The sequence below is a fragment of the Pollicipes pollicipes genome, unplaced genomic scaffold (assembly GCF_011947565.3).
Source record: "Pollicipes pollicipes isolate AB1234 unplaced genomic scaffold, Ppol_2.1 Scaffold_7261;HRSCAF=8764_pilon_pilon_pilon, whole genome shotgun sequence".
Lineage (NCBI taxonomy): Eukaryota > Metazoa > Arthropoda > Thecostraca > Pollicipedomorpha > Pollicipedidae > Pollicipes > Pollicipes pollicipes.
Genome location: NW_023597054.1, coordinates 62,304,031 through 62,326,715, shown reverse-complemented (window position 1 = coordinate 62,326,715; position 22,685 = coordinate 62,304,031). Strand labels below are relative to the sequence as shown.

The 22,685-nt window shown below is 59.6% G+C and overlaps 1 protein-coding gene and 1 long non-coding RNA gene across 2 annotated transcripts in view; one reads left to right on the top strand and one right to left on the bottom strand.

Annotated features, from left to right (window-relative positions):
* The window catches only part of LOC119112113 (fibroblast growth factor receptor-like 1), a 32,665-nt gene extending 17,892 nt beyond the window's left edge, over positions 1–14,773 (top strand). Inside the window, exons 3-8 of the mRNA XM_037236133.1 lie at positions 7,404–7,676; positions 8,858–9,054; positions 10,380–10,533; positions 10,963–11,078; positions 12,079–12,313; positions 13,021–14,773. Of these exons, the coding sequence (XP_037092028.1) occupies positions 7,404–7,676; positions 8,858–9,054; positions 10,380–10,533; positions 10,963–11,078; positions 12,079–12,313; positions 13,021–13,358 (1,313 nt within the window). The 3' untranslated portion in view covers positions 13,359–14,773. The remainder of the gene's footprint in view (positions 1–7,403; positions 7,677–8,857; positions 9,055–10,379; positions 10,534–10,962; positions 11,079–12,078; positions 12,314–13,020) is intronic.
* Positions 14,774–14,990: 217 nt separating this feature from the next.
* Positions 14,991–16,304, bottom strand: LOC119111796 (uncharacterized). Its single transcript, XR_005095618.1, has 3 exons — positions 16,260–16,304; positions 15,820–15,892; positions 14,991–15,114 (listed from the first exon to the last, which is right to left on the bottom strand). It is a non-coding gene; the product is annotated as an uncharacterized LOC119111796 (long non-coding RNA).
* Positions 16,305–22,685: the final 6,381 nt, after the last annotated feature.

Genomic DNA, 22,685 nt, shown 5'->3' with positions numbered 1-22,685 from the left:
ACGACGTGTGATTTGTGCGCGGACCGGCCGGCGCGGAGCCGTAATTGGCCCCACGCCGTGTCGCGGCCGGGCGCTAATGACCCGCGGCGGCCCCGCCCACCTGTGTCGGCGTCGGGCCGCGCCGACAGGGGGCGGTTCCTGCAGCCGTCATCTCGCTGCAGACGTCCACTGCGCGCGGCTGTCGGCGCTCTGGCGGCTGCTGATTAATGACGCGTCGGGCAAGCGCAGCCACTTGACAAAGCCGAATCAGCGGCGAGTAAGCAAACGGTGAGAGGCGGGGATGACCTTGCCGGACGGTGCGGGTCGGTGGGAGAGTCGGAGCAGTTTGGGAGGAGGTCGGCGCTCCTGGCCGTCGCCGCGTGGCGCCACTCTCGCGGTGATAAATAGAAGAGGTGGGTGGTCGAAAGTGGGCGGGATGAGGCAGGCGGAACGGGTGCTGGACATTGGGCATAATAAGTGGCGAGAAGGGAGACAACAGGCGCCTGACATTGGTAAGAGCGGGCGGTGGAAAATGGTCTAGTGGACCGTGGAGGACGAGAGAGAACTCGTTGGGGGAGTGTTCAGAGTGGGCGACAGGGAGCGGACAGGGCGGACGGTGGAAGCTGAACAGAGTCGACGTTTGGAAACGGACAAAGGAGGGAGGGTCGGACTTAAGCAGACAGGGTGGGCAGACCCTCCGCCGACCACCGCCGCCCGACGAGCCACTCTCATCCATGGCGCCTTTACGAGCGGTCTGCACTGCCGAGAGGGCTGATAGTATCGCGATGTGGCGAGGACCAGACAGGACGTCTAATCGCGCCGGATGGGAGTTTTACGGCGCGCCGCCCAACGCCCGGACAAAGGCTTCGTTGCCCGGTCATCACGCCAGGCGTCCCGCGAACTTAGCTACGGCTGGCCGCCCCCGACCGCTGCGACCGCCGGCCGGCGGCGGAGGCGGCGCACCCGCGCTCACCGGGCCTGGCGCTGGGCCGGGGGTCCGCGCGCCGCAGCGGAACAGCTAGTACCTGGGCAGGCTGGGCAAACATGTCCGTGTCAGGCGAGAAGCCTGAGCAAGGAAGCTTCATGGCTTCGAGTTTTTTTTTCTTGGGGCTGGCTGACCCCGGAAGTGGAGGTGTCGTGTGCGCTGAGCGGCCTCCGAGCCAGCTGCCGTACGGGACCTGATGAGCCGGCATTAGAAGCTGATCCGTGGCGCGCCGGCTCGGGGCGGACAGATGGCGCGAGGGTGACGTACCAGTGGCCGTCGCCAGCCATGTGGTGACTGATCGCCGTGAGCACCGGCCGCGGCCCACTGGCGCAGGCGAGCTCCGGCGGAGTCCTGGCTAAGTCAGCCACAGGAGCATGTCACAACAGCCCTGACGTCACCCGCGCGCCGCACCTGCGACGCGAACGCTGACGAACGTGGCACGCCTCTTCCTACAGAGCTGATAAAGATGACGCGCGCCAGCCGCCGGAGCTGGCACGCCTGACGCAACGTTCCCGCCAAAGCGGACATTCATTATACACCTGTGCCTTCAGAACCGAGATAACTTTGTGCTGGACATACCGGCGTAGCATGCGCGGCGCACAAACCCCTACTATTCTGCTACTACTACAAACTACTACGAACTATTCACATACACTGCCACTACTAGTACTCACATAAACTAATACTACCATGAACTACTACTCCGGCGAGTGAGATGTTTGCTTGCTGCTCAGCTTCGCTCTCACCGCGGCCGGCGACCCCGCAGCCCGCCCCGCTCGGACTTCCTGCCCGACCGGCAGCTCAGCCCCCTTCCACCCCCTCCCCCCGCTGCCGTGCAGGGCTAATGGAGCGCTGTTTGCCGGCGGCGTCAAACATTTACCCCGCCGTCAGGGGACCGTCGTCCGACGCACCGGCGCCGACGGCCAGTGACGGCCCGCCGGCACCGACGCTGAGCGGGAGGCCGGCCCGGGGGCGGAGCCGGCCTGTACTGGGGACGGCCGCGGGCCGACAGTCCATGGGGTCCATCTGTGCTGACAGGGGTGTTCTGCAGCTGATCGCTGTTAGAGGTGACGCATATAAGCTAGGAATGCCAAACATACGTGCTCACGGTGTCGCGTAAAGTCACTGCTTGCCTTGTGTTGATTATAACTTATAGTATCAGTATAAAATATTTGCCAATTGAATTAGATCCCGGATCGATAATCCGATCCCGCACATCCAGCCAGGGAATGACATGCATCGAATGTTCCTTATCAATTTGAATGGGCATTGAGAGTGCGTTACTTTCGGGGGGCGGGGGTTTAAGCCGTGAGAGACTCTCAAAGACCCTCGAGCCTCAGGGGCTCGTCAGGGGCGGCATAAAAACGGAATATTTGTAATCCAATCACATAAACTGGAAGGTGCACAACCGCGCACAGGCGTAGTAAACAACGAAGTAAGAAGGGCTAGCGACGGAACCCAGGACGCGCTACCACGACCATCACGCACCCCCCCCCCCCCCCCGCCCTCCCTCCCGGGTCAAAACCCTCGCCACTCGCACAGGCTCCGCACCACTCCCATCGCGCATGGCGCAACCGCCGCGGCCATTCCGGACACGCTTAATTCAATTACGACGCCCGCTGGGCGCTCTGCCGGGCGCCCCGCGCCGCTGTGCCATGTAAATGTCACAGCCGAGCCGAGTCGAGCTTTTTATTTGCTGCCGCGCCGGCTGGTTCGCGGCGCGACGGGCGGGCGGCCGCGGCCCGGGCGGCGACGACACTGTGCTGTGCACGCTCCCGCGCCCGCGCCCGGGCGGCGACGCCACTGTGCTGTGCACGCTCCCGCGCCCGCTCCCGCGCCCGCGCCCGCGCCGCCGAGGCTGCGGGGGCCGTCACGACAACCGCTCCCAGCGGAGAAATGAAGCCGGAGCGAGCGGCCGCCGGCGGTCTGCCCGGCCCGGACGTCGGCCAACTGGCCGGCATTCATCACTGTCAATTGAGCGTGCTTTATCGTAGTGGCGGCCGGACCGTTTTTTGGCGCCGCATTGTTCCGGGCCTATTTATGCACGGCGTTCTTTAGCGCTCGATCGGGCGCCGGTGACACCCGATGGATCGGCCGCACCCCCGTCGCGAAGCGCCCTGCCCGCGCGCGCGCGGCAAAAACGACGCGCATAAATCGCGCGCCGCGGCCGGCGGTCGGGTGGCAGCGGTGGGTTTGCGGACGCTGGGCTGGGGTGATGGGACGGTAGGCTGGCAGTCATGGGGACGGTGGGCTGGCGGTGACGAGGGCGGTGGGCTGGCGGTGACGAGGGCAGTGGGCTGGAGATGACGAGGTCGGCGACAGAGGACTGCAGGCAGGCGGTGTTGGGAGTGCAGGCCGGTGATGACCAGGGTTGTTGGCTGGTAGCGACAGCGGCAGTGGCGGCTGGCACAGGGTGGCTGTGAGCTGGCGGTGACGAGGGCGGTTGGCTGGAGGCGACAGCGGCAGTGGCGGCTGGCACAGGGTGGCTGTGAGCTGGCGGTGACGAGGGCGGTTGGCTGGAGGCGACAGCGGCAGTGGCGGCTGGCACAGGGTGGCTGTGAGCTGGCGGTGACGGGGGCGGTTGGCTGGAGGCGACAGCGGCGGTGGCGGCTGGCACAGGGTGGCTGTGGGCTGGTGGTGACGAGACGGTGGACTGACGTTGCTGTCTAGCTTGTGGCGGCAAAGCGGTGGCGCTTAAGACGACCTCGGCCAAGCCAAGCTCCGATCTAGAACCGGCGCCAGAAATACATGAGCTGACGACGCTCTCTCTATCTTCGCGTGTTTCCGCGGATTCAGCTGGCCGGTCCGGCTGTCCGGCTGTCTGTCCGCCTGTCTGGCTCATGCTTCTTAATGCGTTCGCTCGCTGCAGCCCGAACGCAGCACCATGTTTCTCCACGTGGCGCCGCTGATGAGAAGGCTCATCTGGTATTCAGCTCACGTACGACGTGTTGTCTTTGCTTTAGGCTCGTTTATCCTTGTCGGACCCGGTTGATTTAATGTCATGCACACCGTGTGCTCCCTCGGTCGCCGGTCGTGTTTGCTCTCCCGCTGAACGCTGACTGCAGCGATGACGTCACACCGTGGCTACCGTGCTATTGCGATGCTGTCTTTGGTTGCATTACGATGTTGTCTGGCGTATTTGGTTCGGAGTAGTTCCGTCAAATTGAGACCAATCAACTCGGCTTCTTTGTTTGCCTTAGGAAAGCCAAAGTGAAAACGGCGACACTAAGGCACAGCCTTGGTGTCACCTCCCACCAAGGCACCTTGAAGCTGCATTGATCCAGTCCAGAGCAAATGGCGTCTTTCTGTTGCTGTCGTCTCATTTCTTTCGTTCCCAAAGTAAAGGCACACGACATTTGTCCACTTAAATGTCTCTTGGCAAACATTTGCCGAGCAAATACCGACTGTGGCCGACAAAAGGCTTTTTAACTCGAGGCAAGAAACAGGACACCGCTCTGTCTCTAGTAAACGACCTAGCGCCTGTTGTTCCCAGTATATTTCGAATATTGCTGACTGATATACCTGCCCGACATCTCAACACTTATAGAACGGCATTAACATAAATACGACGCTTTGGTCGTGCGCATGTAAGCATCGGTAGACGTTTGTACTGACCGGCATTTTGTTTTTACACCTGCTACATTCTTTGCACCAATGCCCGAAGGACATCATCTCGCTAACTTGCTCCGGTCTCATTATCTCATGTCAAGCGTCGATGACGCAATGCGCGCACGTGGCGCGGGTTAGAGCTGTGGCGGTACATTATAAACAAAACGCAAACTGTTGATACACTCTCAGTTTAAAAGCAAATCCGCGCGCCAGCTGCCCGCTTGCTGGCACGGCAGTACTTATAATGCTAATAGCCTTTAAGTCCTATGCTTATTACCTATATCTTTATATGCTTCATAACTACTTTTAATACCTATACCCAACACGTGGGCACGTTCGTTGAATGAAACACTGCTGCTAAACACGGGGGCAGCCTGCACGTATGAAATGAAGCGATCATCATCTTTCAAAAGCTTCGTCACTAGCGCGGGGGAATAGGGGCAGTGATCGCGGTGACGGTGGGCTGTTGGTGGTCAGAATGCTGGGCAATCGGTGTAGAGTACGGTGGGCTGTTGCTGATGATAACACCGGTACAGCTCCCCCTCCCTCCCTCGCAGCGCACCGCCCAGGTCGACGCCCCGGAATGTTTAGCCGCACGAAAATGCGCGCCGGCGGAGACGTCTCTATTTGGCGCGCCGCGGGCGTGTTTTTCGGCGCGGCGCGTGCGCGCGCCCGCAATGCGCCGCATTGTTCGTGCGGCGAGGGAGCGCGGCCCGCCGCCACCGCCTGGGGCATGCTGTGCCGGCGGGAGCGCGCTGTGCCCCGCGCGGCGGCGCCGGCGGCCGCCGGCGCCGCCGCCGCTCCACCGGGTCAGTCGCTATCTGTCAAAACCGGTATCTTAATCACCAAAAAGTGGCGTAGGCACTCGGGGCCTGAAGGGCGAGATAACGTTTACGACCTGTTGGCCTTAACGAGCGATGCTCCGGTCGGTTAGTTTGAGCGACGACACAAGACGCCATCACTTCTTTGCGAGAAAAAGCTTTGAAAGTATGCTGAGGTGTCAGAACTAGGCGCTTATCGCACCGGCGATGGATTGGCTTTTTAGCTTTCAGGCGGTTTCGCTGAAACAGACTGAGCGAGCGGTTCAGCTCAGCGGCGTGGCGAGGACTTCGCCCAGGACGGGCACAATCAGATGACAGAGGACACCCAGCCAAGTAGTGCCTCTCCCTGGCCTCTTGCTGAAGTATCTTTCGTGTCCCTGGTCCGAATTTAAAGCTTTGGGGGCCGTTTTTGTGCTTTAAATCCACACGGGCCTCGTAGTCTGCCGAAATCTGCCGTACGGCCCTCTCTAGGGGTCGTGACACCCAGGAGCCCTCTTCCTTTTGCTTCACCACTGGTTGTGCCCACACATCTAACGCGAGCAAGCCTCGACTCAGGATGTTTCCTGGGTGGGAGTTAAGCTTGCACGTATATGGGAAAACGGTAACGTGCAGACAACCGCAAAAAATCCCCTCACCACCGCCAGCGCACAGGCGCGCCGCTACCACGCACTTGGGCTGACGTCCACTCCACCTCAGCACGAAACAACCCGTCGCTGGCGCATCTCGCCATGGAGGCTGCAGTCGTGCCCACGGCGACGGGCGCCCAAGTCCGCGGCCGGGAGCGGGGAGATTGCGGGCGTGGGGAGGGTAGAGGGTAGAGGCACGTACGCCACTTGAGCCGATGACCGCACGCTGACCGGCGCACCTGAGCGCTTGATCCGTTTCGGAACAGCCCTCCGTCTCCGTGATCCCGCGTAGTCCCCACGTCGGAAAGGGCTAAGCTGATTTAATTGCCTGTCGCCCGCGCGTGGGGCCGGTCAGATTGCGCCGCCGCCGCCGCCGGTCTCCGGAAGTGTCCGGCTTCCGCCACGCCCGGGGAGAGCGCCTGGAGTCGTCATCTGGCGGCGGGGCGCCGTCGCCGGACGGGGCGGTCGGCGCTAGGCGGCCGGCAGAGTTACGGTGGCGTCTGGCGGACACGGCGACGGCCGTCCGCCGGAGTTCCGCTGATTAGGATCGCCGCTCGCCGCCGCAACGGTGACGCGGTGGCTCCGGGTTGGACTGCGCGGCGTCATGCTGTGGGCGTGCCGCAGTCTGCCGCTGTTTGCCACGCGTAATGATGTTTTCACAGTTTTCACGACTTGGTAGATTGGAGATTTGGTGGGTTGGCTTATTGTTACTACTTACGGTCGATGGGTAAGCACAGTTTTGACAGCAAACGATTTCTGGTTGCCCCGAACGTTTCACAAAAAAATGCAGGTCAGGCCAGAGCCGCGTGCCTGCTATGCTGTGATTCGTCCGTTGGCAAAGAGCCTGTCTACTGCGCTTGTGTTATTCGGTGCAGTTTACACTATATATCTTATTTCTGCCTCGATGCCAGTTCCTCCACGCTGATTAATTCACGCTACGCGGAACATTTAACTTGCACCAAGCAAAGCCCGTGATACAGGTTCACTTCAGCCAATCCTGGGCCCGCCTTTGCCCCTCGTGGTGCCACTCCGTTCCTGCACGTTCGCGCTAATCCTCCGCTCCTGCGTGCTCGGCGCTGCCCCCCCCCCCCCCCCCCCGCCCGTGCGCGCTCAGTGCTGCCCCTCCGTCCCTGCACGCTCAGCGCTGACTCTCCGCCCCTGCGCGCTCAGCGCTGACCCTCCGCCCCTGCGCGATCAGCGCTGACCCTCCACCCCTGCGTGCTCAGCGCTGCCCCCCCCCCCCGCCCCTACGCGCTCAGTGCCGCCCCTCCGTCCCTGCACGCTCAACGCTGCCCCCCCCCGCCCCTGACTCTCCGCTCCTGCGCGCTCAGCGCTGCCCCTCCGCCCCTATGTGCTCAGCGCTGACCTTCCGCCCCGCCGCAGGTCCACCCGTGCTCAGCCAGCGCGTCTCGCCGCACCTGGTCGTCCAGCTGGGCAATGACGTGCGTCTGAGCTGTCCGGTAACGGGCACGCCGGCGCCCATGATGGAGTGGCGCAAGGACGGCGCGCAGATCCACGACTCCTGGCAGCGCTTCAGCATCCACGCCAACACTCTCCGCGTGTCGCGCGTCACGGCCGACGACGCCGGCGTCTACGTCTGCGTCGCCGTCAACGGCTTCGGCACGAAGCGCGTCACCACGGAGCTCTTCGTCATCGGTGAGTGGGCCGCGTCGCCGGAGGGAAGCGCGGGGACGCCTGGGAGAAGGCGATGCCGATATTCGGCCCTGCGACGGGAGACGACTGACTTTTAGGATTCAGCACAGCACGTAAGGAATCTGGCGGCTGGCGCGAGCGATGACTGCGGATAGAGCCGCGGAATTATGATAAAGGAGACTAATGTTGCCGTGTCAGGTTTCTGTTGCGTCGTAGTCAAATTAAAAAGCAGATTCAGCTTCATTTTTGCAGCTTGCCGAAAATAGTGCGGCCCGACTCCACTCGATGAGTCTCCGTTCTTTGTCTGCTGTACCTTCACGTACGGGCCCGCGAGCTGAAATGTAAACAAGGCGATAAATTGGCCGGCTTTCATTAACTGCGGAAAATATCGACCCGCGGCGCCAATCCTGTGTCTCTAGGGCACACAGAATAAAACCGCCATCGTCGCCCTCGGTGGCAGGCCCGGTCCTCATTTCCCGGATATTCACCCACACGACCCCTGACATCAGAGCGACAGCCTGTTCAGCCAGAGCCGGACAAAGTGACCGACCCCTTTGAAGCCCTGGTTGGAATGCGAGCGGGCGTCGCCGACAGACGTGCGCCACTCTCAACAGGCTAACGCCGCGCCGTCAATGCCGCAGACGGCGCGGCAGTTGCGGGAATTTTACATTATTCCGTCCCGTGACGTCGTTGGCCTCACTAACTTTACGCTATTCATATGCATATTGCACGCTTTCCGTTATTGCAGGCGGCATTCGAAGCCTCCCGAGGGAGCGCGCACCCGCTGCGAGCGCAGAGGCGGCCATAAAAAATACAGATGATTTCTCTCATGTAATCAAGAGCGCACATTCGTCGAGTCGCCAACTCAGCTACAAAACAGCCCCGCGCTTGTGAAAGGAAGCTTAATCTACATTACAAACACAGCGAGCAGTAAAAATGCTCCTTCCGCTCCGAGGACAGCTGTGGTGAATGTCGCCCTATGTCCACAGACGTTGTAAAAGTGTTAGACTTGAGGAGTAACGTCTGAGCCCACTGTGCTCTCCCATAATCATACCGACATGCGATAAGTCGTACTTGCCGCCCGCACCGAGGTCAATGCATGGGATCGCTGACTTGTGAACGACATCCACTGAGCCTCTGTCCCCGGCCTAACCTCACCTGACCTCACCGTGACCTCCGCGCAGATCCGAACGCCTCGGGGCACTTTGATCAGCTGTCGGGAGGCCGCGACACGGCTGACAATCTGGTGACGTCACGGGGTCGGCCTCCGGTCATCCTGCTGCCCAAGCAAGGCAGCACCCTCCAGGGCCCGGTGGGATCAAGGCTTCAGATCAGCTGCGTCACCTCCGGCTACCCGGAGCCAGAGGTCAAGTGGTATAAGGTGAGCGAACGACCCGAGCGACGCGCGTGCTGGGCTGCATGAGCCATGACCGGCTTTTGCGGGTACTTTACTCTGCGTTAAATTTTTGACTGGGATGAAGTGCGGATCTTTATATAACAGATATGCAGACCGTTATATAACATGATTTGCTACACCACTTACTTAGCTGTATGGATTCCAGAATTACAATGAACGGCTCGTGCAGATCTGGAGCGATCCATAAATCCGATTTGCTGCAGTTATTCGATTTAGTCCGTGCCACCACAAACGCAAGCAATGATTTCATTATCGTCAAAAATAGCAAAAGGATAGTGCTTGACTCCGCGATGCGCTTGCATGTACCAGAAGCAGAACTTCTGAACAACTGAGGCAGCTGATTAAGAAACAACAGTTGTGCTGTGAAAAATGGCAACTTGCCATTTTGCATTACCTTACTGAAACGCTTGCCCACTGTACAGTACGCTTGGCCACCTATAAGGCAGCCAACGTGGTCCACACCACATGTGTCAGTTTTTAGCTCTGTATTTCATTGTGCAGCGCAATCATCATGTATTTTGATGCACGCAAAGCTGATACCGGACAACTCACGTCGGAGGTCTGTTAGAAGAGGCGTACAGGAACCGGTCGTGAGGAGGTCGGCCAAGTCGATTCGCATGCCATGCCAGCATTTCAGATGTTTTTTTTCGGCCTACGCGATGAGGCGATGACTTTCCCGCTATTGTCCCGTCGTCAAAGGGTTGAATATGGTGCGAAGACTGCTCGGCTAGAGATCTGAGAGACTCATTATGGATCAGCGGTGTATTTTAAGTGACAAGTGGGCTCGAAAATTTGACGCATCGAAGTGCTTGCGCGTGCGCAAATGTAGGAAGACTTTAGCAAAAGAGCTGTCATTATCGAGCTTTTCAACGGAACACGTGCCACACATTTACTGAAAATTTGCGCGTCTTTATGCTGCTCCACGTCATTTATTAAAAAGTGTGCTGGTGACGAGTTTACTCGCCATGTAAGATTGAAAACTTTCTGATGAAGCGTGCAATATGAGGAGGGCTCGCAAAACTATGTGGCCCAGTCTAGTGTTTGAAGAGCCAGCAACGAATCATGCAACGCCGTGGCATCGCGAACCTCATGATTTGTGTACCCCATCTTGAAAAAGAAGTACTGGTTGAAACTCTCACGTGGCTTCGGCACGCGCATGCATCACAGCCGACGGCCTTCTCTTTAAACTTCTGACCTCCCGCTGTCCTTCCAACCTGCTTACGCCGATCATTTCTGGACAGATCCTTGCGCTGACCTGCGCGCCACCTGACCTGACCTGACCTCCACAGAAGGGCCACGCAGTCCTGCCGTCGACGCGTGTTCAAGTCGGCGGCGGCCAGCTGGTGTTCACGCGCCTCGTCGAGTCGGACGCCGACGTCTACATCTGCGTGGCCGCTAACGTCTTCGGCTCGGCCAATCACAGCTTGACGCTGCGTACGACAGGTGGGCCTGAACACGCCGCCAGGTGGCTCGCCGATCGGGCCATTGATCACGGCTAGTCGCTTCCTTTCCTGTTACCACGCCGCTGTCGCCGCAGGTCGCGATGCACTGAGCCACCGGCTATGGCGACGACGGAACGAAATTGATTGCGTGATTACAGCACGCCGCGTTGTAATGAGTTTGCGCTGTTATCGCGACCGATGGGTTTTATGATGCTGTCCCTATTGATTTACTGCTGACCGTGTAAATGATTGCTTTTCTCATGGCCGGCCGCCTGTACTACACGGGACGTCGTGCATTATTGCGCAGCCGGGAGCGACAAAACGGTCGTAACGGCGGGCGACAGCTGCCCCGCTGACGGCGTATTGACGTGCCGCGACACTGTCGCGACCGCCGCAGCCAGCTGACGCCCCGCTCGGGCCCGGTTTACAGAGCCCGTGTCGCCAGACCCCGTGTTCCTCGGAGCACCGACCAACACCACTGTGTACGAGGGCGACACTGCCGTCATGCAGTGTCGCGTGCAGAGTATCTCCAAGGCGCACATCAAGGTGGGTTGCCGGGCAGCAGACTGGTGCGAGAGGACAGCGCTGTCGACGCGCGGGAAAGTGACAAGACGTTTGGATGTCGCGTGGCATGAGCCCTTATCACAGCCGCTGAGCAGATATGGGTGACGTAAATTTGTAAACGCCATCCCACAAACGAGCTGGCATCCCTTTGCGTCGTATCTTTCAGACTTACCATCACTGAAATGGCGTCCCATTTAAACGACGTAGCCAAACCGGCTGCCCGGTCGCCAACAGCCGGTCGTGGACCATCGGACCGCCGCGCGCGAATACGTCCGCCCGGCTGGTATATTGACGGCTCCAGCGGCGTGCAAATTGGCGGCTGGGTTTAATGAGCTTCATCTCTTCGAATCTGGGTCTCGTGCGTCTCAATTAGCCGCGACGCGGCCGACGCCCCGACGTGATCGACGTTCGGGTCGCGGCGAGGATGGCTTCCACAAAATGAGGCTCCTGCTGAATACAATGACGCCGGACAATTTATTGGCGGTCGGCTTCGCCGGGTCGGCGTAAGATGGCGTCGTTTGATTTGATTCACGCCACGGCGGCGACAGTGGCACGTCAGAGCGGCACGGCCAGCCGGCGCCGTCCATCGTCGCTGCCACGCGATGTGACGGTGCAGGGCCGCCACCCCGGGTCCGCCGCGCTGGAGCGTCGCCGCAGCTGGCCGTCGGCATGCCCAGTGGTCGCGTTGTCAGTGGTCTGACTGGCAATGGATAAGGAAAACCCAGATAGGAAAGACATGCGGGCATTGTCTACGGCAAAGCACACGCTCAAGCGACTGTTGCTGGCGAGCGTCTTAAACCCATCGATGGTGGCAACTGTTTGCTGAGAAGCCCATACTCAAACAACCATTGTTTGGGAGAATGTTTCAAACTCGTAACCACCCAGTCCGTAAATATTTGGAGAATAGATCCCACCTCGGCGCGCAAAAACCGCACCTGTCTCACCTGCCACGCGACGTAACATCGCCGTGTCCCTCCCACAGTGGGTGCGCAAGATCGGGCCCAGCGCCGGACCGGCGCTCAACCAGACCCTGGTGGAAATCCAGGGCGTGCGATACGCAGTCATCTCCGGCGCGCACACCGTCCAAGACGGCCACAGCTACTTCACCAAGCTGACGCTGCGCTCGGTCGTGCCCAGCCAGGAGGGCGTCTACGTCTGCATGGCCGCCAACGACAACGGCTTCGCCGGCCGGGAGGCGTTCCTGCACGTGGCGCCCGGTAAGGCGGCCAGGGAGTGCGGGCCAAGCTGGACAGACTGTCCTTAAAAAACGAGCAGAAAAAAAACATCTCAAGCAGCTAATGATGCCACTTTAGTAGAAGCGGATGCTGTGGATCTCTTCGTTTCTGAACCACGTCATGCTCCTATGCGACCTAATCTTTGCCGTGATGACCCATGCCTTATGGGACTCTCCTCGCTGCTCCACATTTGCGTTATTTCAGCACGACTCCTATGGGCTTCGAAAGGGAAGAAACTGGCTTGGTTTGGTTTTGTATTAGAGCCCTTTCGGCCAGAAATGATTATTTCAGTGCTATGGGATGAAGGGAAAGGGTTAACGGTGGTGCAGGCTTGCATGCGCCTGAGGGCCACCCGCCATGCCTTAACCCGCGCATGCGCGCTGTGTACCCAGTCGGGGTTCCCCCTCCCACAGGGCTATCGGCCCACACGTGGCTGATGTATGCAACCTCCCCCGGACAGGCGGGGTGTAGCGAGGATGCATGGTGAAGCAAGAAAGAGGATAAGAGGGACGGATGAGAAACTTGCTCAAGCTGTTTTCCCCACTCAGCTTTTGACAGTGGCGAAAACCCTACTCATCCACATCCCCATCAATCCTGCCAATACAATGGCAGTATTGCAACGCACACAATCGACCCTGGCGCCTGCCGCCGTCGTTATGGCACGCTGACTACGACGCTGTCGGTTCCAGCGCCGCCGGACTCAATGCAGGCGTTGCTGATCGCGCTGCCGGCCGTCGCCGTCGTCGGCTTCGTGCTGGGCGCCATCTGCTGCCTGCACCGGCGCCGCAAGACGCTACCGCCGCCTAGCGACAACAAACACAAACAGTACGCGCCGAGCCTGCCGCCGGGCGGCGCGCGGCCCAACTACGTGACGCAGCGATACGCTGCCGACGGCGACCGCGCCGTGCGAACAGTGCTGATGCCGCCGGGCCAGCTGTGTGTGGACGGCGGCAGTCTCTCGCGGACGCACGTGCCGCCGCCGGCGCCCTACGACTACCGCCAGTTCCGCCACCTGGACGTGGTGTGATGGGCGCCAGCGGATGGCGCGAGATGTGATCGGACGCTCGGCGAACCGTGCGAGACGCGGGAGACGGGACCGTGCGAAGTGACCTGGACGCTGCGACGAGCGCTGGACTCCCGCCGGCCACGCCCGATGCTGTTTTGTACCCTTGACTCTGTGAGGACCCTTCGCGCTTACCGCCGCCGGGGCGGTGTTGTTTCGCGCCTGTGGCGCAGGTGCCCGCGGCCGCGCGGGCCTCGATTGTCGCCGCGCCCTGCGCGTGAGCTTCGCATCTAGTCATGTGTGTAGCGGGCCACGAGCGGGCCCTTGTCTGTACTGCCAACCGTGTCAAGTGCGCTGCCAACCGTCGGCGATGTATTCGATATGTTACGTCGTCCCACGCACCTGCAGTTACAGCAACGATTTTATTTATATCATTCCTCGGAGAGCACAGTAATACAGATCTATAGCTGATTTAGTGTTTCCTTGAAGCATCATTATGCGGGAAAAGAACACCCGCGACTGATTAACTGTATCACATCATAGGGCACACACCAGCAACAGCAATCACAGGGACTAGGAGTTCCCACCACGTCGGCCATTTCCCACCCGTCGCCCCAGACAGCCGCTAGAGCAAGGGTCACACCATTTCGGCAGCGGGCCGCAGCAGCCGAGCCTCGCCGGCAGTCACGCTGACTGCAGAGAGGCGGATGGGCCCCGCGGCCCGCGCGCGGGGCCAGCCGCTGCCACCGCGCCCGGTGACCGGCAGTGTCCGGGGCGCGGCAAGGCACGGCGAGTTCGTCGAGATTCGGCAGCGCCCCGAGGCGCGGCCGCCGCACGCCCTGGCGGACGGCCGACGAAGCAGAGTTGTGCGTCGGATCACATGAGGGCGCGCCGATCGCGCGCCGGAAGCCACGGCGGGCAGGCGGGCGCGCGCGGTCCGCGCGGAACGCCTCTACTAAGCACACGATCACGCACACGCACCCGTCCACGCACACGCAGGCACAACAGCCGAGTGGCGCGCGACGCCAGCGAGCCGGCGACGGCCCCCTCGACACATCCACCCATCCGCCGACCACACATCTCCCAGCGAGCCACGCACGGGATTCGGTCTCGCACGCCCGCCGACGACTCGGCCGCAACGCTTCCCCGCACATCCCGGTGGACGGCAGCGCCCGGCCACCGCCGCGATCCGTCATCGCGGCATCTCGGTCGGATAGTCGCGGTCAAGTCGGTGAGGGGCCGGAGGGCGCCGCATCGCCCGCACTCAATTAAGACGACCTCTCGCGGCGCCGGATAGAGTAGCGCCGGGCCGACACGGCCCAGCTTCGCGGCGCGACTGATCGCTCCCGGTGCCCCTCTCCCGGCTCCGCCCTGGCGCAGCGTCCTAGTGTGCGGACGGCTCGGCCTGGCGACCGTCAACGGCGGCCGGGCGGGGCGGCTTCCTCTGGCCGCGCATGCCGACCAGCCGGCCGGCGGCCGGCGCCACCACGCCCGCCAGGCCGGCGGCGCGCAACTGCGGGGCGCCGCGGCCCGGCCGCGCCGCCGGCGCGCGCGCCACCGCCACCGGCCGCGCCGCCGCCGCCGTCGCCGCCGCCGCCGCCGCCGTCACCGGCTGGGCCGGACTGGCGGCCGGCGGAGAGACGCGCGCCGAGGCGCCGCTGGCAGCGGCCGACCGCGCCGCTGGACCGCTCGTCTTCTGGTCTGGGGCGGCAGCGCGCGGCGGCGGATCAGCTATCGACACGGCCTCCACCGACTCGGACAGTGTCGACAACACGATCTCCTGAAAGACGGCGCAGAAGTTTTAGTTGTTAATTTGTGTTTCTTTGATTTAATGAAGTAAAGCATGAAGAACCGTTCTCCAAAACGCTCTGGTGAGTGATATTAAATGCTTCCCAACGGCTTGTTCGCGATGACATGCCGGTTCACGTTACATGACTTTCCATGAGAATTTCCAGGGCAGTGCGTAGACCATGTAATGGCTCAGATCAAAATAACGAGGCACCAGATTCTTTCCGACGTCAGGCCAGCGCCTTCCCCGAGCCTGTCCTGCCCCGTTGTATGATTCGCCCCCCGGTTCGTGACGACACTCGCCACGACGGTCGCAGGGCAACCATATCGACAGAGGAGAAAAGAGAGCCCAAACTGGACAGACTGGCGGCCGACCCCACTGGCGGAGAGTCGGCTCCAATCATAACTCATCAGTGCCACAATGTCACTAGCCAAACATTGATACATGCGCACGAACTGATGATTTCCAGAACGCGCTCCGATATAACAAGCATTAGTTTCAAAGCATCCACACAATTAATGTTCTCCATAAGTTTCAGCAACTTTAACGACAAACCTTGCCTGTTCCCGACCAGATCCCCTGCATTACACGGATCGCCCCACCTGACACCTGCTAAGAACGCAACAAAGCCCCCTCGGCTTCACAGTCTTCCGCCCCGGGTCGGCCCCCTCCCCCGTCCTCGGCCGCCGGTCTAACCTGCACGAACGCGCTCCGGTCAGCTCTGCCCAGCTGTCGCTCGCCTTGCGTCATCTCGTCCTCGTCCAGCACGCTGCAACGGCAGACGGCGTCAGCGGCGGACGCGGACGGCCGGACCGCGCGCAGAACGCGTCATCACACGGACGTCCTGTCAGGACGCCGCCTGGCGACGCGGCACGAAGCCGCGAGCGCCTCACCACCGACTGGTCACGCGTTACCGAAGGCGGCGGCCGGTAACTATCTGCGACCCACGTCGCTGAAGGCGGGCCCGCCGGCACGAAGACAGTTCATGTTATATACCGGCGTGTCCTCGTAGCAACTTGTGATAATTACAGCGAAAACGACGTCATTCCTAACAACTACCGACGAACCGCGTGCCACCCCCGCGGCGGGCCGGGCCGCCCCTCCTGCCCGCCCTCGCCACCCGCCGCCGGCCTGACCTGGCCAGCAGGAACTGCGAGCGTCCGGTGTCGGCGTCGCCGTTCTGTTGGGCGGCGGACGGTGCCGGGCGGCGCGGTGCGGCGGGTGGCGGCCGCCTCGGGCCGGCGGGGCGCCGCCGCCTGCGGCCGGAGCGCCTGAGCCGGGCGCCGCCTGGCGGCGTGGCGGCCGCTCGCTCCGCTGTCTCACCGCCTGCGCCTGTCGCACAGGGAGCAGTCATAGGGCTGGGTACAAAGAGGGCAGCCTGGAGACGCACGGGCTACAGGGGCGCGGCCGACGCCGGCCGATGGGAGACAGATGCAGGGTGTGAGAGTGCCATAGACCCGCGCGGGTGGAGGACGTAAGCTTAAAAATGGCTGGAAGGATGTCGAACACACAATAGATGGCATCGCCGCCAGTAATGTAAGGCACATGACCAGGATTAAAAAAAGACGGTTAGAAAAAGTTCTGGGGCGGGAATGCGAGAGAGCACGTTACGGGATGAGCATTCTACCGTTACTTCCAATGCCATACGAAAGAGTGATGCCGGCGTTCATTATGGGCAGGCGCTGCCTCCTCCTCCCCCAGCTCGTGTTAAATAACTATTACTGCCGAATGCATGTCAGCCACGACCTGATACACCCATGGGAAATACGCAAACAAATCATCGAGCATGAGGACACCGGCAAGCAGCGGGCCACGTGCCGACACGCTGTGACGGGAAGGGCAGAAATCAATACATTGTCGAGTCTGCATTTGTTTGACTTAAGGGAAACACGCTACCTTTTTGCACTTTTTTATTGCTTGACCAGATGCCTTTGATTTGATCAAAACAACCAGTTTCCTCGAAACACTTCTGAATCGCTGATAATGTCAATTCGAAGTAGCCGCTCCCGCAGGAGAAATCTCACTGGATTCCCTGCTCACCACTATGAAAGCGATGCATTTAAGTTGCCTTGCTTTTTCTGTGCATCTTATGTTATGCTCGCAACACATTTATCTGCCGAAATGCTTTTGTAATGCATGCTAGGGAAGCTTGGATCACTCCGTGATGAAAAAAATATGCAAACATGAGGCTATTGTCCAGCGCATTGAAACGAAACGTTATACTACGACTTTAATTTCTCCCCTATGGTGTTTACCCCCCCCCCCCCCCCGGCTTTTTTCGAGGCGCACTTCGGCTTTGGAAACCAGAGTCAAACGATGCACTTCCTGGTAGCTGGCCCTTGCCCCCCGTCGTGCCAATCACGAACGTTGATTGGTACTGACGTTATCCATATACCGTACCATATCCATACCCGTAGATGTGCCATTTTTAAGCCCGCAGGCCCGCAGTGCGCGGGTTAAAACAGCTCAACAGCGATACCTCTAACCCGTAACAGCCGACAACGGCCCACAGCAAATACTGCCGTCGCCATGACGATGTGGGATGTCGTGACGGCGGCGGTCGTGACAACTGCAGTTGTCTCGGACAGGGGGTACGCTCCGGAGCTACCACGAAAGGAAGAAGTGTAGCGTCGTTGCAAAGCGTTGGCAGCGTAATTTTGACTACAAAATCATTAAAATGTAGATCCTTATTATATTTTGATGATACAGCAGTGGCACTACGGAATGCTTTAAATATTCTCGAAAGGTGGGACGCTCCCTTTATTGCCGCCAGGAAAGCGTTAAAATCGCAGGAAGTTGTTGGAAGTATCATGCACGCCAACAACTTTCTTACGCGCTATCAGCACGGAAGGCATTCAGCCCCTGGTTTTGCAGCATGAGTTCAGACGCCTTATCCTGACTCATCGACCTCCAACATACCAGACGGTACTGGTTAAACGACTCTATATGTTCAACGTGGCCGAGAACTGGCCTCCACAGTTCGTGGTGGCTATTACTGCTGACTGGACCCATGGCATGAGCTCACTGCTAGATCTTTTCAAATATCAACACAATCTCAGCGTTTCTTTCACTCTGGATCACACCGCGCAAAACGTGTCGATTCTATTCATCGACGCCCTTTAGTGGTGCGGCAAGATGAAAGCTATTTCACAGAACTCTACTTAAAACCCGTGGACGCCCGGTCATGCTACGTTACAATGCGGCACTCATGGCTGCTATGAATACGGTTTGTATATCTCAAATGAGGACAGCGCTGCGCGTACCGTCTGATCAACGACCATGTGATCGCGGTCCAACTGTCCCTTCTTTTCCATGGTAATGAATAGCAGGAACAACGAGCTGAGGTCTTATGCTTGTGCCGCACGCTCTCCGTTTAACTACATCATACTAGCGAAGAACTACAGAATTGCTAGCCAAACAAGACAAACTATGGATATGTGACGCTCCCTTTTATAGATAGCGAGCTGTGGAAATAGGCCAATGCCACCGTACCATCCGGTGTCTTGCACGGCCTTGGTAGCGTGAGCTTAAGGTCCCAATTTAAAGTCAATGTTAACACCAGCGCTAGCGATCCCAACGTGTCCAGCTGGGAGTAAGAGTTGTCATAAATGAGGTAATAGACTGAAAGAAAAACGCACGCGAAAAAAATGTAGCATATAACATTGCCTGCAACCTATGCCTAAAATATTCATATTTTTTGGCAACAGCTTAGGAAAGCGCGGACCTCGAGAGTTCTTAGAACCGCAGCACATTCGTCACCTCTGTCCGACGTCCAGCACGCCACGGTCATCATATCTGGCTTTATCAGCTGCTTTGAGCAATCCTTTTGATGACGGTGTCCGCAAAAGTTCGGAGCATTTTCTGGATTTAAGTGCCCGTTTTTTCGTTCATTTGTTTTTTGCTTAACGTTTCTGAACCTTCCACTTGCGATCCTTGCGATCATAACTAAGGCTTGAAACGCCGAATACTGTAATTATGACCAATGTATGCTCTACAACATCGTTTCACAAATAACTCCTTTTATGTATATATATATATATATATATATATATATATATATATATATATATATATTCGCATGTGTATCACAGTATTTACTACGTTATTTGCTTTTTCGGTATAGTTCACGCCGGCTGGCGCTATTCTCCCAATCCCATGAAACGGCGCCCACCCTGAGAAACGCTTCCCACTCACACCGATTCCACATCCCATTGCGCCCACACCTGGTCAGGCCCGACACCGCCAGCGGCCGCCGCGGCGCCCGACTCGTCCGTACCTGCAGCTGCTGCAGTCTGGAGGCGGTACCCGAGCCGATGGTGCCGGCGCTGGGCGCGCCCGAGAGCGACGTGGCGGCGCGGCGCACCCCCGACAGCTGCGACAGCAGCTCCGTGATCGGGTCCATGGACTCCCTGCCAGGCGACGCCGCCGCCATCAGTCACGACGGCCCGCCACAAACGAGCGGAGCATCAGCACGGGCCGGCGCACGAGCAACGACCGGCAACGTGGCCCGGTATTACCGGCAAACGTATGCCTCCAGGACGACTTGGTTGGGCTGGCACGCCTCCAGAACAGCCTCTTAATCCGCTCGGCACGAGAGCGAAAAATGCGAACTATTACAACCATGCCAGGTGCGCTTTCAGCCCAGAGCTGCCCCATCATTCCAGCCTGCCTTCGTGACCCGTCAGCTGAAGTTGACGTTAACAGGCTCATGCGATAACTTATGACCATGGCTTGGGAACACTGGCGTGGAGTCGTCACATCCCACATGTGGCCACTACTAGATAAACACCAGCGGTTAGTGCTCGCTTCGCTCGTGAAAAGGCGACACCGCTGGTACTTGCAGTGCCGCCACCTGTGACGTAACATTGCACGTGCAAGTCTCACAGCAATCCGTGAACACGTCTGTGCTCTGCGTCTGGCTACAAAAACGCGTGCGAACAGACGTACGTTCAGAAATTAGAGAATTGGATAAACAAACAGCCAATAGCAAACCTGCTGGCACACACAAAGCTAGACACACAGTTTGTGTGCAGACCACGCTCCAGTTCAACGGGCCTACCCGCGGGCTGCATAAGGCAGTGACCGCCTGACCCCTCCGGCTGCGGGCGCACCTGAAATGTGTGTTGAAGCGGCGGATGCGCGGCGCGCCGCCCGTCTGGCCCGGGTGGGGAACGCGGCGCGCCGGCTGCCGGCCGGCCGACACCTGCTCGTCACCGAACGAGATGAGGTCTCGGGCCGGCACGCCGCCGCTGCCACCACCGCCGCCACCGCCGCCGCCGACGCCGCCGCCGCGTTGGTGGTCAACGCTTAGGTGTGTCGGCAGGTCTTCGGTCACGTGGTTCGGCTCACCACTGGGCACCGATGCGCAGACTGGACACACCTGCGAAACATGGGGAGACGTGACACTCCGTAGGCACGTCAGGGTCACACAAACGGAGCATGGGGGAGATGTGACACACTGTGGGCACGTCAGGGTCACACCGGTGGCACATGGGGAGGGGGGCGTGATACTGTGGGTACATCAGGGTCACACCTGCGGACCATGGAGGAGACCTGACACACTGTGGGTACGTCAGGGTCACGTCCAAAGATTGCAATCCGCACGATCCGAGAGCGTGGCAGCACAGGCGGAGCCGGTCACACGTTTCCGCGCGCCGCAAGCCAGGGAATGCAGAGTGTTTGCGGACGGAGGAGATCCGCATAAAATGGACCAGACAGGATCGCGCTTACGACTTACACCACCACTGAGGTGCATGCAAGATGGTCCAGGCATATACCCAACACATGGAGTGAGTTTGTTAGCATCAACCACGGCAGGCGGGCCGCATTAGCGCGGGCATAAACAACGCCAGCCGTCACGATATCGACGCAGTACCCCAACAAAGTTTCTAGAAATAGCAACAGCACTGGCCGACTTGACCTGCAACATGCAATCGGTAGAATGACGTGGTGGTTACTGGCATGCCCTCCTAGCCAAACAACGCCCGGCCAATATCAGCCCAGCCGGCTGCCGTGCCAGAACGCCAGCCGCTCGGCGTCTCAGCAGGCCCCAGTGCGCGCCGAGAACAGTATGACGTCATATACCCGGCCCCACCACACTTCATGCTAGTGACGTAGTCTAGGGGGCATAGGGGGAGGGGCCCTGACTCTCCCTCAGGCACGCATTTGTCTAGCAACGAAGGCGGCCCTCGGCGGTAATGGTAAAATCGGCGTGATGAATTCTCACAGAGCTCGGCCACCCCGCTTAGAAAAACCCTGGCTGCGCCCCTGCCTGCTGTGACTCGCCATTGTCGCAACAACAGTAACAATGCCAGATTGGCGGGACTACACGTTGCGCGGCCGCGGTATGAGGAGCTCCTGAACTCGTGTCCCGGATCCGTGACACTGAAATCTCGGCACGGATGTGACGTCAGAGCGTCCGTGACGTCAGAGTAGCCGAGCTACTGGCGTGAATCACCAGTCGTTTCGCTCCACCTGTGACACTGAAATCCCTCAGCGACTGCGGCTTTGGCACAACTGTGACATTTCTCGTAGGTCATTAGCGCTCCGCTCCTGTCCACGGGACCGAAACGGCGCTGTATTACCACGCCGTCGCGGCATCGCAGCCCCTCCCCTCCTCCTCTCTCCACGCCGGCAGTCCCCCGACGCCGTCCCACGTGACTCACCACTTGCGTGGCCGTGTCGGCGTGCTGGGCGGTCACGTGGTCGGCCAGCGTCAGCTCGGTGAAGCCCATGCGGCCGCAGTGCGGACAGACGAAGGAGCGCGGTTGCTCCAGCGGAAGCGCCTCGCCACCGTACAGTACCTCTGCAACGTAGGTGTCGTCGGGGCCGGTTACGCGGGGCTGGGAGCGACGACGACGTGGCGGGCGGCCGGCAGTCGCTGGCCGACTCGCCGCCGCATAACGCGTGCCAATGAGAGAGCAACGCTGCCGCTGACCTGCCCGGTCGAGTCACGTGGGCGGCCGGCTGGACTTGTGCGGTGGTGTGGCACAGCCCACTCCATTACACCGTCACTCACGACTCTCGACGGGCTGGATGTTGTTATTGGGGGGCGGGGGGGGGGGGGGGGGGGGGCTGGTCACGAGAAGAAAGCCAGAGCCTCATCGCAGCATGGAAAGCCCAGCCAGTTCTATGAAGCCATCAATTCACTACTCTGAGGTTACGTCAACCATTGTTACCCAGCGTCTACTCTGGAACAGGTGTGCTTCAACGGTGATCACTGGCAAGCGTCAGTTCCGTCCCAAAAGCACTCAGTGCCTTCCAACATGACACATAAACCTCGCGCCAGCATCATCTCTCATGCAGGGTGCACTCATCGGCACCGCGTCGGCAACAAGGAGCATTCGCCGATGTCAGCTTTGAGATAAAAGACACTCAATGGTGTTCCCTCCGTAACAAACGGCATCCATCGACGTTCACTCTCGCACAAGGGTTACTCAGCAGGGTCACCTTCGTAACAACATGCACTCACCACCGTGAGTTTTGCCAGGGGATCACCTCGGTAGCAACAGGCACTCACTACCGCCAGCTCCGACACAAGGAGCATTTTCTAAGATAGCCGA